General features: G+C 44.2%; 1 protein-coding gene across 1 annotated transcript in view; it reads right to left on the bottom strand.

Moving 5' to 3' along the window:
* The window catches only part of vwa8 (von Willebrand factor A domain containing 8), a 387,545-nt gene that overhangs the window by 158,231 nt on the left and 217,233 nt on the right, over nt 1-12,081 (bottom strand). The window contains exon 26 of the mRNA XM_067992504.1: nt 2,596-2,747. Coding sequence (XP_067848605.1) covers nt 2,596-2,747 — 152 coding nt within the window. The remainder of the gene's footprint in view (nt 1-2,595; nt 2,748-12,081) is intronic.

Below are 12,081 nucleotides of genomic sequence, written 5' to 3' on the forward strand. Positions count from 1 at the left end.
TGTGTGTGTGTGTGTGTGTGTGTGTGTGTGTGTCTGCTTGTTGTTTGTAGGGGTAGGGATGTGTGTGGGGAGAAATCCAGCTCTAAGTAACAACTTGCTGAGATACCTCTTGTTTTCCAAACTCAAAAAAAAAGTTCTGCCATTCCCATTCATACACAGACTGTGTCCAAGGGCTTATTCCATTGTGCTTACACTGAGGAGCGTTTTGTGAGCCATGTTTTGTTGTTAATTATAATGAATTGTCTATTATAGTTCCATTATTGAGTAAGTGTCTCAATGCCAAGGGAGGAATCCTTTGCCATTGCTCATCCACCAAGGGTCTTCAGCAGTCAGTATGTGAAAGCTACACTTATGCACATCAAAACCCAATCTCAGTGGCCGTCTCACTAGGGCACACTATAAAAGCAGATACTACGATAACCTGCACCAAACGTTGGCTTGGCTCAGTTGCTAGCACTCTGAGTCTGAAGATCGTGGATTTCAAGCCCCACTCCAGGATTTTAGACTTTAATGCAGTACTAAGGGAATACAGCAATGTCATCTTTTGAATGAGACAATAAGCCAAGCCCCCGTCTGCCTGTTCAGGTGAATGTAAAAGATCCCATGGCGCTTTTGGAGAACCGCAGGAAAGTTCTCTTGGTGACTTGGCCAACATTGTTCCCTCAAACAACAGATTAGTTGGTCATTTATCTGACTGTTTATGCAGCATCTCATTTATACTGGACTATAATGACTGCACTTCAAAAGTAATTCACTGAATGTAAAGTACATCGAGACATCCCGAGAGGCAATAAGATTCTTTATAAATGCAAGTTTTTTCTCTGCAATAACACTTTGTTCAACCAGCTGTATGTGATGCAAGCAACTGAAAATGCTACAAGTCGCTCAATGAAGTAAAAGTGCTTCTGGAGCCAAAGGAACGGCAGAAGAATGTGGAACCTGCTACCACATAGAGTAGTTGAGGCAATTAGCATAGAAGCATTTAAGGGGAATCTAGATAGGTACATGAGGGAGAAAGGAAAGGAAGGATAGGCTGATAGGGTTAGATGAAGTAAGGTGGGAGGAGGCTTGTGTGGAGCATAAACACAAGCACTGGGCCAAATGACCTGTTTCTGTGCTGTAAATTCTATGTACATTGATATTCACTTTTATGGCTTTAACTCTAATTCAGGAATCATTGTTGGGGGTAATGATTGGGTTCAACTATAAACCAGAATGTGCACGAGTCAGTTCAATTCAGCATTTGTCTGGTGCTCCCGACATGCTTGGAACCCTGAGAGGCCGGACTTTCTTGCACCAGGGCTGGTGAACATGTGCTGGCTGCACTTGGGGTGTCAGCACTTACTTTCTCAGTGGGAGAGAGAGGACAATGTTGGCAGCAGTGGATTTTGGTCTTTTGGTGCAAGCTAGTTGACCCTAGAGAACGAAAAGACCTACCCAATCAACGAGAAAAAAAATCATCATCTCTACTCGGCTTCCCCTTCAGCAGCTGTTGGGAACAGGTCACCTGTCGCAGTATGGGTTGCCATTCCTCCGTCCCCCTAATTTAAGAGTGCGCATAGTTTGTGCACAAGCTTTGCCGTGTTGGGCTGCGGCAAAACCCACTGGTCGCATTGTAAGCCTCAGGCCTCTGCAGTCAACAACAGAAGGTGCCAGCGTATTGGGAACCATCACATTATTGGCCCCACAGAGCTTAGCAACACCGAATGCAGCTGGAACTAGGTTATCTGTCTCCGCTCAATTCACTGGTCGAGAGCTTCAAGTGTCAGGACACCAGATATTGAAGCCTGCCAGCCTCAATGGAAATTCTGGGCAGTTGGTGGAGGAGGAGGGACTTGCATTTATATAGCGCCTTTCACCACCTCAGGACGGCCCAAGGCGCTTTACACCAATTAACTACTTTCTTAGAAGTGTAGTCAACATTGTAACGTCGGCAACAGGAAAGTATCCTACCTCAAAATTTACCGAAGGAAAATAAACAACTCTCTGTCACCTACTTCAAGAAAAATACTTGTTTCTTCTCTTTTGAATTGTAGCAGTATGATAAAATACGTTTGAGTGTGCAAATTTTAACTAAAACTCTGGATCACTCATTTAAGACATTCATACAGAAAGGTGAATAAGTTACACTGTTGCTGGTGGGACAGTTAACCCTTTGTGCATTGCAGCAGAATTTCTGCACTAGAATAGAAAATATTAATTAAATTTTTTAGGCTCCAGAAAGTGCTGTGCATTAAAAGTGTCCAGTGTTTTTTTTACATTTTTCTAGTTACGCTAGATGGCAGAAAAAATGTCTATATTTAGAAAACTGCAATGTGCGATGGTTTAATAAATAGTTACTGAAACAAGGACAGACACACGAACTGAATGAAGAAACAAATATTTCCCTTTATTGTAGATGATTTGCAATATGCTCAAGTTAAATCGTTTACTAAACACTTCGCTGAACGACCTAAGATCACTAAATACAAGAGCTGAAAGCTCAATCCAGGTCTCCTCAGTGATGTATAATTGATTAGCAGCATACGGTAAGTATCAGTGAATAATGCAACGTGGTGTTTTCAGTTCATTTATAAGTTAACATATTGAGCTTACTCCTTGGCCAACTGTACACTGGTAGGCTTGGCTCCTATTGGGATCCCATGCTTGTGCAGGGTGCTGATTAGGATTTCACGCATCTCGCCGTTGTAGGAATCAAAGTCAAACACGTTCCGAACAACATTTGCTAGTCCCTCAGTGGGGAATTTCTGCAGAGAAACATAGCACAAAAATAGAGTCCTGTAAAATTTTCACTGACACATCCATACATCACTCTGTGTGAGCTCTGAACTTTGATCTGGTTTATATAGCAACTTTAATTATTTCCTGAGAAACAGATGTGTATTATTTCTGAAAATTAGGTACACATTTTATTTATTTGTACCTTGTTTTCTGGTGAAACAATCAGTAGTGTGATTAAAATGATAAACATTTATCCATTATAGTGATAAGTACCGTGTGCATAAAAATAATGCTCAGTACAAACTGGGTCATTGATACCTCTGCCAATGGAAACTCTGTGCACATAAAATACTTGGTAACATAATTCAGATCTGGACCGATTAAATAAAATGTTGGACAAGACTTGTGCCAATAATACCTTGATATTGTACATGGTCCTGTTACTGCAATAGTTATCAGCTCAGCTCAGTTGGTAACATTCTCACTGGTGAGTCAGAAGGTCATGGGTCTCAAGCTCCACTCCAGGATTCGAGCACGCAATCTAGGCTGCCACTTCAGTGCAGTGATCAGGGAGAGCTGCATTGTCAGAGGTGCCGTCTTTTGGACAAGATGTTAAACTGAGATCCTGGCTGCCCTCTCGGGTGTACGTAAAAGATCCCACGGCACTATTTGAGGACGTGCAAACATTCACCCAATCTCCTGGTCAACATTCCTCCCTCCACCAGCAACATCCAAAAGTAATTTGTCATTTATCTCATTTGCTGTTTGTGGGACTTGCTGCATGCTAACTGGTTGCCTTGTTTGCAATGTAACAAAAGTGACTGCACTTCAAAAAGTTGTTAATTGTTAGGAAGCCAAGCTAAGCTTGCAGGTGAAGGCACAGCAAGATTGCTCTGAACATTTCCTTCCAGAGTAAAACATAACAGGGCAACCAGCAATTGCACAGTCTTTTCTCAATGGACAGCATGGTCAGAACGATGTGAATAATGCCCAAATATCCCACAGATTCACCCATTTTGGATTAATTAATAAGAGCAGTTACATGACTAGAAAGTGTGGCAGAAAAGCACTTAATATCATAAATATTCAACAAATAATCAGCTAACTCAGCAACGCCAAAGTCACAGAGAGACTACAAGAACTGCAATCTTGTATCATGGTACGCAATACTGCACATTCTGTCTATCCAACGGATACAAATCTTCATTCACAACCACAGTGGGGTGTCTAGCAATCAGCAGTGTCGTGGTGTTGTACTCAGTCTGGTTGCCATTATGATGCTTTCTAATATTCCGTCATCTCTACTGGTCATGTCTGCAGGAATGTTGGGGAAAATGCCTGATGTTGGAACTTCAGATATTCCCTCTTGTGTGCCATGTTTACCAGCTGAAACCATATCCTCAATTTCAAGCAGCAGGTTTCAGCTGGAAACAAAACCAGTCCTGCTGACAAACTCTCAGTATGTGAGGCTCCACAGTAACTTCCAGCATGGAAGTGGATGGATTGAGACTGCCATCATTTTGATATTAAGAAAGAACTTGCATTTTAATAATGCCTTTCACAACCTCAGGACGTCCCAAAGTGCTTCACAGCCAATGAATTACTTTTGACGTGTAGCCACTGTTGCAATAGGCAACAACAACTTGCATTTATATAGCGCCTTTAACACAGTAAAACATCCAAGGCGCTTCACAGGGGTGTAATCAAACAAAATTTGATACCGAGCCACATAAGGAGATATTAGGACAGATGACCAAAAGCTCAGTTAAAGAGGCAGATTTTAAGGACCGTCTTAAAGGAGGAGAGAGAGGTAGAGATGCGGAGGGGTTTAGGGAGGGAATTCCAGAACTTAGGGCCGACTACTCATCTCCTTTAACATCCATCTGAACAAGCAAATAGGGCTTTGGTTTAATGTCTCCTGCAGAGGATGGGACCTCTGACCGTGCAGCCCTCTCTCAGTACTGCACTGAAGTGCCAACTTACATTACTTGCTCAAGGCCTGGAATGGGGCATGCTGCAAGTCCCGTAGTCAGTGCTTAGAAGGTAAATGCACTATTAAGACTTGGATTCCCTAAAGTGCTAAAGATTTTCTCCCTTTGCAATGAATCATAGAATCACAGAAATTTACAGCACAGAGGGAGGCCATTCAGCCCATCGTGTCTGTGCTGGCCGAAAAAGAGCTATCCAGCCTAATCCCACTTTCCAGCACTTGGTCCGTAGCCTTGTAGGTTACGGCACTTCAAGTACTTTTTAAATGTGATTAGAGGTTTCTGCCTCTACCACCCTTTCAGGCAGTGAGTTCCAGACCCCTACCACCCTTTGGGTGAAAAAGAATTCTCTTCAGCCTCCTCTAATCCTTCTACCAATCACTTTAATCTATGCCCCCCTGGTTGTTGACCTCTCTGCTAAAGGTCCTTCCTATCTACTCTCTCGAGGTCCCTCATAATTTTATATACCTCAATTAAATCTCCCCTCAGCCTCCTTTGTTCCAAAGAAAACAAATCCAGCCTATCCAATCTTTCCTCATAGCTGAAATTCTCCAGTCCTGGCAAGTCCTCGTAAATCTCCTCTGTACCCTCTCCAGTGCAATCACATCTTTCCTGTAATTTGGTGACCAGAACTGTACACAGTACTCAAGCTGTGGCCGAACTAGTGTTTTATACAGTTCCAGCATAACCTCCCTGCTCTTATATTCTATGCCTCGGCTAATAAAGGAAAGTATTCCATATGCCGTTTTAACTCCCTTATCTACCTTTCCTGCTACCTTCAGGGATCTGTGGACATGCACTCCAAGGTCCCTCACCTCCTCTTCACCTCTCAGTATCCTCCCATTTATTGTGTATTCCGTTGCCTTGTTTGCCCTCCCCAAATGCAGTACCTCACACTTCTCCGGATTGAATTCCATTTGCCACTTTTCAGCCCACCTGACCAGTCCATTGATATCTTCCTGCAGTCTACAGCTTTCCTCCTCACTATCAACCACACGGCCTATTTTTGTATCATCTGCAAACTTCTTAATCATGCCCCCTACATTTAAGTCCAAATCACTAATATATACCACAAAAAACAAGGGACCTAGAACTGAGCCCTGTGAAACCCCACTAGAAACAGCCTTCCATTCACAAAAACAACCGCCAATCATTACCCTTTGCTTCCTGTCACTGACTCAATTTTGGATCCAAATTGCCATTTTCCCTTGGATCCCATGGGCTTTTACTTTTTTGACCAGTCTGCCACGTGGGACCTTGTCAAAAGTCTTGCTAAAATCCATGTAGACTACACCAAACGCGCTACCCTCATCGACTCTCCTGGTTACCTCCTCAAAAATTTCAATCAAGTTAGTCGGACACGACCTTCCCTTAACAAATCCATGCTGACTGTCCTTGATTAATCCATGCCTTTCTAAATGATGATTAATGTTGTCCCTCAGAATTGTTCCCAATAATTTGCCCACCAGAGGTTAAGTTGACTGGCCTGCAATTTTTATACTGATTCTATCCCAGTTAATATTAGGGTAGTTGAAATCCCCTACTATTACTGCCCTAGCCTTTTTGCACTTTTCAGAAATTTGCCTACATATTTGCTCTTCTATCTCCCTCTGACTGTTTGGGGGTCTGGAGTACACTCCCAGCAGTGTGATTGCTCCTTTTTTGTTCTTTAGCTCAACCCATGTGGCCTCATTTGATGATCCTTCTAACATATCATCCCTCCTCACAACTGTAATTGTTTCTTTAACCAATATTGCCACCCACCCTCCTTTTTTATCACCCTCTCTATCTCGTCTGAAAACCCAGTAACCAGGGATGTTGAGCTGCCATTCCTGCCCCTCTTTAAGCCATGTTTCAATAATAGCTAAGATATCGTACTGCCACGTGTCTATCTGTGCCCTCAGCCTTATTCACTAGACTCCTTGCATTGAGGTATATACCATTAAGCACTGCCAAACTCCTTTGTTGTCTATTTTCTAACCTTTATTTCCTCTGTCTTCCAAACTCACTTACTAATTTTCTGCCTTCCCTTTCCATCTCTGCTTCTCTCCCTTCCGAAACTACGCTCAGGTTCCCATCCTCCTGCCAAGCTGGATAAAACCCTCCCCAACAGCACTAGCAAACCTCCCCGCGAGGATATTGGTCCCTGCCCTGTTGAGGTGCAACCCATCCGGCTTGTACAGGTCCCACCTCTCCAGAACCGGTCCCAATGCCCCAGGAATCTAAAGCCCTCCCTCCTGCACCATCTCTCCAGCCACACATTTATCTGTTCTATCCTCCTATTTCTATACTCACTAGCGTGTGGTACTGGGAGTAAGCTGGAGATTACTACCTTTGAGGTCCTGCTTATTAATCTCTTTCCTAACTCCTTAAAATCTGCCAGCAGGACCTCATCCCTCTTTCTACCAATGTCATTGGTACCAATATGGATCACGATCTCGGGGATGTTCATCATTCTCTCTCAGAATGCTCTGTAGCCGCTCAGTGACATCATTGACCCTGGTACCAGGGAGACAACATACCACCTTGGAATCATGATGAATCCTAACATCTGATCCTAGCTGCAGATTCCTGTACTTTAATAGATCCTGTTTTTTGAATGAGATGGCTCCATCAATGTAATTTTTCCCTCTCACCAAAGAGAATAGTCAAGATGATAGCTATTTAGTTTAAGCCCACAAACCTGAATAAGGATTGTTAAAGTGCCCTCCATGTTTGTAATAGGATGAGGTGTTCGAATTATTTTTTGATTTACCTTTAATATTAACTCATTTTATTTGAAAAGTTTACGAGAGGATAGACAGCATTTTTAGTGGAAAACGATGAAATCTTGAATCTATTTAATTCTCAAGGATGACTCACTCATGTCGTTATCGCCCACGAGATACCAGTGTTTCTCACACACACAATGAGCTCTAAGTTCCAGAGCTCCAGAATGTCCCATAACAGATGCTGGGTGGAGACCAGGCAATGTTCTATGGTGGAAAGGTCTCACATGCCTTCTTTTCTACTAAAATGATTATCTGACCTGGGAAGGCAACGGGAAGGGAAGAAAATGCATCCAGAAGAAACACATTTTACAAAGTAAACAATAATTTTTTTGGATGCTTTTGCTTCGGATGAATTTAAAAACATACTAATTGCCACTTTGGTAACTCGACTTAGGCAGGTTCATCTCCAAAACTAAACTAAACAAATAAAAATACTTTGAGGAAACGTGAGGGCGAATGGTGGACTGAATCTGCTCTTGGGCTGATATCCGGAACCTGGGCTCCTGGCACAGAAGCTCACTTGTCGAGAGCATACATTGGGAAATTGCAGGCGGGCTCCCAGTGGGCAAGGCTCTACATTTAGGAAACCAGCCCGTCTGTTCAATGCTACAGGTGGTTAGCAGTCCACGGCTCATAGGTCACCTGCTCCTCGAGCACTCGAGCTTCTGCAACATCACCTAATAATTGAGTTCTATTACTGACTGAAGAACTTTGTATAAGGCGCATGGAACACAGTTAAGAGGCAGATTATCTGATAAAGGAAGGCTAATTATCATCAGAAATCAAATCAATGCTGCTGATGGCTAAAGTCAGATTAGCTCACAACATGGGTTCAATCTATATCAGAACATTAAGCTCTTGCTCATGAGCAAGGGTTGCTTGTGAGTGATAATTCATTTCCATTCCTAGAGTGCTCCAGTGCTTGACATTTGGCCTCTGAATTAATTTTAGTGCAGTCAATGTTACACAATATCCATTTATCAATTCCATGACATAACTAGAACGCTGTGCAATGGTTTAGTCCACATGACAAATGACATGCCCACTCCTAACAAAACAACATTACTTTTTTTTTGAGGGATAAATGTAGAACAGGATGCCAAGAGAATTCCCTGCTCTTCTTCAGATAATGTCATGGGATCTTCAAATCCATCTACGAGGGCAGAACATCTCATCCAAAAGACGGCACCTCCAACAGTGTAGCACTTGCTCAGTACTGCACTGGAGCGTCAGCCTAGATTATGTGCCCAAATCTCTGGAGTTGGGCTTGAACCCATGGGCTTCTGACTAAAGGAGGGAGTGCTGCCAATGAGCCAAGGCTGACACCTAAGCAGAACGTCAGATTGCATGAAACCTTCCTTGAAACCTATCTCTTTGACCAAGCTTTTGGTCGCCTCCCTTAATAGCTCCTTCTTTGACTCGGCAACCAGTTTTTAAATTATGCCTCTGTGAAGCGCCTTGTGGTGTTCTTCTATGTGAAAGGCGTTATATAAATGGGAGTTGTTACTGTTGTAGAACATGCAAACCAAAAGCCTTCCTGAGGTGTAAAGGGGCTGATTCCATGAGTGCACAGCACAGGAAAATGGAATGAAGATGGGCAGCGAGTTCACAGGACCCACAATAAGCCCCTTTTCCCCTCAGGGACAGGAACCAGCACAGGAGGCCCAGCCAGAAGGCCCAGACACCAGGGGCACTACACGGCCTCCTGGTGATCCAGGATGGCGTCTTGGATGCGCACGCACCCTTCTAGCGTGACGTGCGCCGGACGCCATTGTGGTAAAGGGTTTAGCGCATGCACAAATACCGAATGTCAGCATCATGTAAAGTAGGGAGTAAATGCGTTTGATCAGTGCGCAACGCTGATTTAAAGTGATAGACACCATTTTGGCACTTAACGCTCCACTCAACGCATTGTCTTAACCACGATCATCTAAACATGTCTTAGAGTGCCTGGAGGACCCCCCCACCCCCGCCACCAGCGCTATTTAAAAGGACCATGCAGGATGTACAGGTTAGTTGCTGGATTATTGCTTCTGGCTGCTGCTGTATTTGTACCTGTTTTTGGAGGTCTCCTAGACTTCAATACTAGGACACGGGGACATAGCCTAACATTTAGAGCCAGGACGTGCAGGAGTGAAGTTAGGAAATGCTTCGACACGTAAAGGGTGGTAAAAGTTTGGAACGCTCTTCTGCAAACGGCAGTTGATATTAGCTCAATTGTGAATTCTAAATCTGAGATTGATAGATTTCTGTGAACCAAGGGTATTAAGGGATATGGGGCTAAGACGGGTATATGGAGTTAGGTCACAGACCAACCATGATCTCACTGAATGGCGGGACAGGCTCAACGGGCTAAATGCCACTGCCACTTGCTGCATCCTGTTATGCGCCACCTTCTCCTGCAAGAAAGTGGGACGTGTGTAAGAACATAAGAACATAAGAACATAAGAAATTGGAGCAGGAGTAGGCCAATTGGCCCCTCGAGCCTGCTCCGCCATTCAATAAGATCATGGCTGATCTGATCCCAACCACAAATCTAAAGAACACAAGAAGTCGGAGCAGTCGGTGTCTGGGTGATGTGTCTGTCATGGTTGAATAGCTGCCAGTGTGTATGGCCTGTGAGTTGTGAGTGGGCAGCTTGCAACAGTGATAATGTATGAGGGTGAGAGGAAGCATCTAATGGGAAAAGTTGAGTACTGATGGAAAGAGTTTGTTGGTATGTGGGTGATGGGGTGTAGTGCATGGAGCAGTTGGTAGGAGACGCTATTTGACAGTTGACATCACTCACTTTGACCACTCACGTCAAAGCATTGAACTTCTTCCTGCACTGCATCCATGGTCATGGTGCTGTGGACCTGGCATTGACTTCATCCCCCACTGCTTCCCACTGCCTCTTGACCCCCCCAGCCCCCTACGGATATAGGATGTCCCTCCTTCTGTCTACCTCTTGCTCCAAGGCCTTTAGTGCATCAGCAGAGAACTTTGGTGCACGCACTCTTGCAGGCCTGGTACCAACTCGGTCCAGCAGGTTCGTGAGGTCTGGCATGCAGATTGGAGGATGTGGGATTTAGTGGTGCGCAACCTTCATTCAATGTTTTAAAATAACTCAACAGTTTGTAAACATTGGGACGGGACCTGCATCCATGTTTTACGTGTGCGAAGTCTGATCTTCGTTCAGACTCCGTGCAGACAGCAGACTGTTATTTTTTTAGCAAATTAAAGGTACCGGTTACCTTTAAGAGATTTTGGCTGGCTATCAGAGAGACAGCCTGCCTTTAAGAGATTGGGGCTCCCCCTGCTGGTGGAAAGTGCAAATGTCCTTGAATCCTTGTGTCAACGCAGGTTTTTAACGCTTGGCTGAGGTGAGTGCGGAGGCAGGACAAACGTCTCGTCCTGCCTGCGACGCAAGCACCGGGCGCGGGTTAACCGTGGATCGCAGCACCCGCACCCGGTTTCATGTCTTCTCCAATTTAACCCCCCCCCCCCCCACCTCCAGCAATCAAACCGCCTGCTGCAGGCCTGCAGCAACATCTGACATTCCTCCTCTGCTTAGGAACATTAAGAACAGGAGGAGGCCGTTCAGCCCACGAGCCTGCTCCGCCATTCAATTGGTTCATGGCAGATCTGTATCTCAACTCCATTTACCCGCCTTTACTCCATATCCCTTACCTAACAAAAATCTATCTTATCAGTCTTGTAAGCTCCAACTGACCCAGCATCCATAGCCTTTTGGGGAGAGAGCTCCAAATTTCTATCATCCTTTGTGTGAAAAAGTGCATTCTGATTTTGCTCCGGAATAGCCTAGCTCTCACTTTAAGATTATGTTCCCTTGTTCTTGATTTCCCCGATGAGAGGAAATAGTTTCTCCGTATCTACCCCATCAAATCCTTTTAACATTTTAATCACCTTGATCAGATCATTCCTCAATCTCCTATACTGAAAGGAATACAAACCAAGTTTATGCAACCTGTCCTTAATTTAATAACCCTGTGAGATTCATTTTGATGAATCTGCACTGCATCCCCTCCAAGGCCAATATATCTTTCGTGAGGTTCGGTGCCCAGAACTGAACACAGTTCTCCAGATGTGGTCTGACCAAGGCTCTATACAACTGAAGCATATCTTCCTCCCCTTTGTATTGCAGCCCTCGAGATAAAGGTCAACATTCCATTATCCTTTTTGATTACTTTTGGTACCTGTCTCCTGGCTTTTAGTGATTTCTGTACTTGCACCCCTAAATCTATTTGCTCCTCAGTTCCTAGCTACTCGCCATTTAGAAAATACTCTGATTTATCTTTCTTAGGTCCAAAGTAGATGACCTCACACTTTCCCACATTGAAATCCATTTGCCATAGTTTAATCGCCTAATCTCTCCGTGTCCCTTTGCAACTTCCTGCTCCGATCTGCACAACTTACTGTCCCTCCTAACTTAGTGCCGTCTGCTTCCAGGAACCATATGGCCTATGTAAACGGCCTGAACCTGGATATACAGGCAGGTTCAGGTCATTGAAGGTGAAGCATACACTGGGTGCACTCTGCCTACCTGGCGCCAGGCCCAGGTGCAGGAAATACAGAAACATCAGCCTCTTTATGTCAGACTG

This window comes from Heptranchias perlo, chromosome 11, assembly GCF_035084215.1.
Source record: "Heptranchias perlo isolate sHepPer1 chromosome 11, sHepPer1.hap1, whole genome shotgun sequence".
In the NCBI taxonomy this organism is placed as follows: Eukaryota; Metazoa; Chordata; class Chondrichthyes; order Hexanchiformes; family Hexanchidae; genus Heptranchias; species Heptranchias perlo.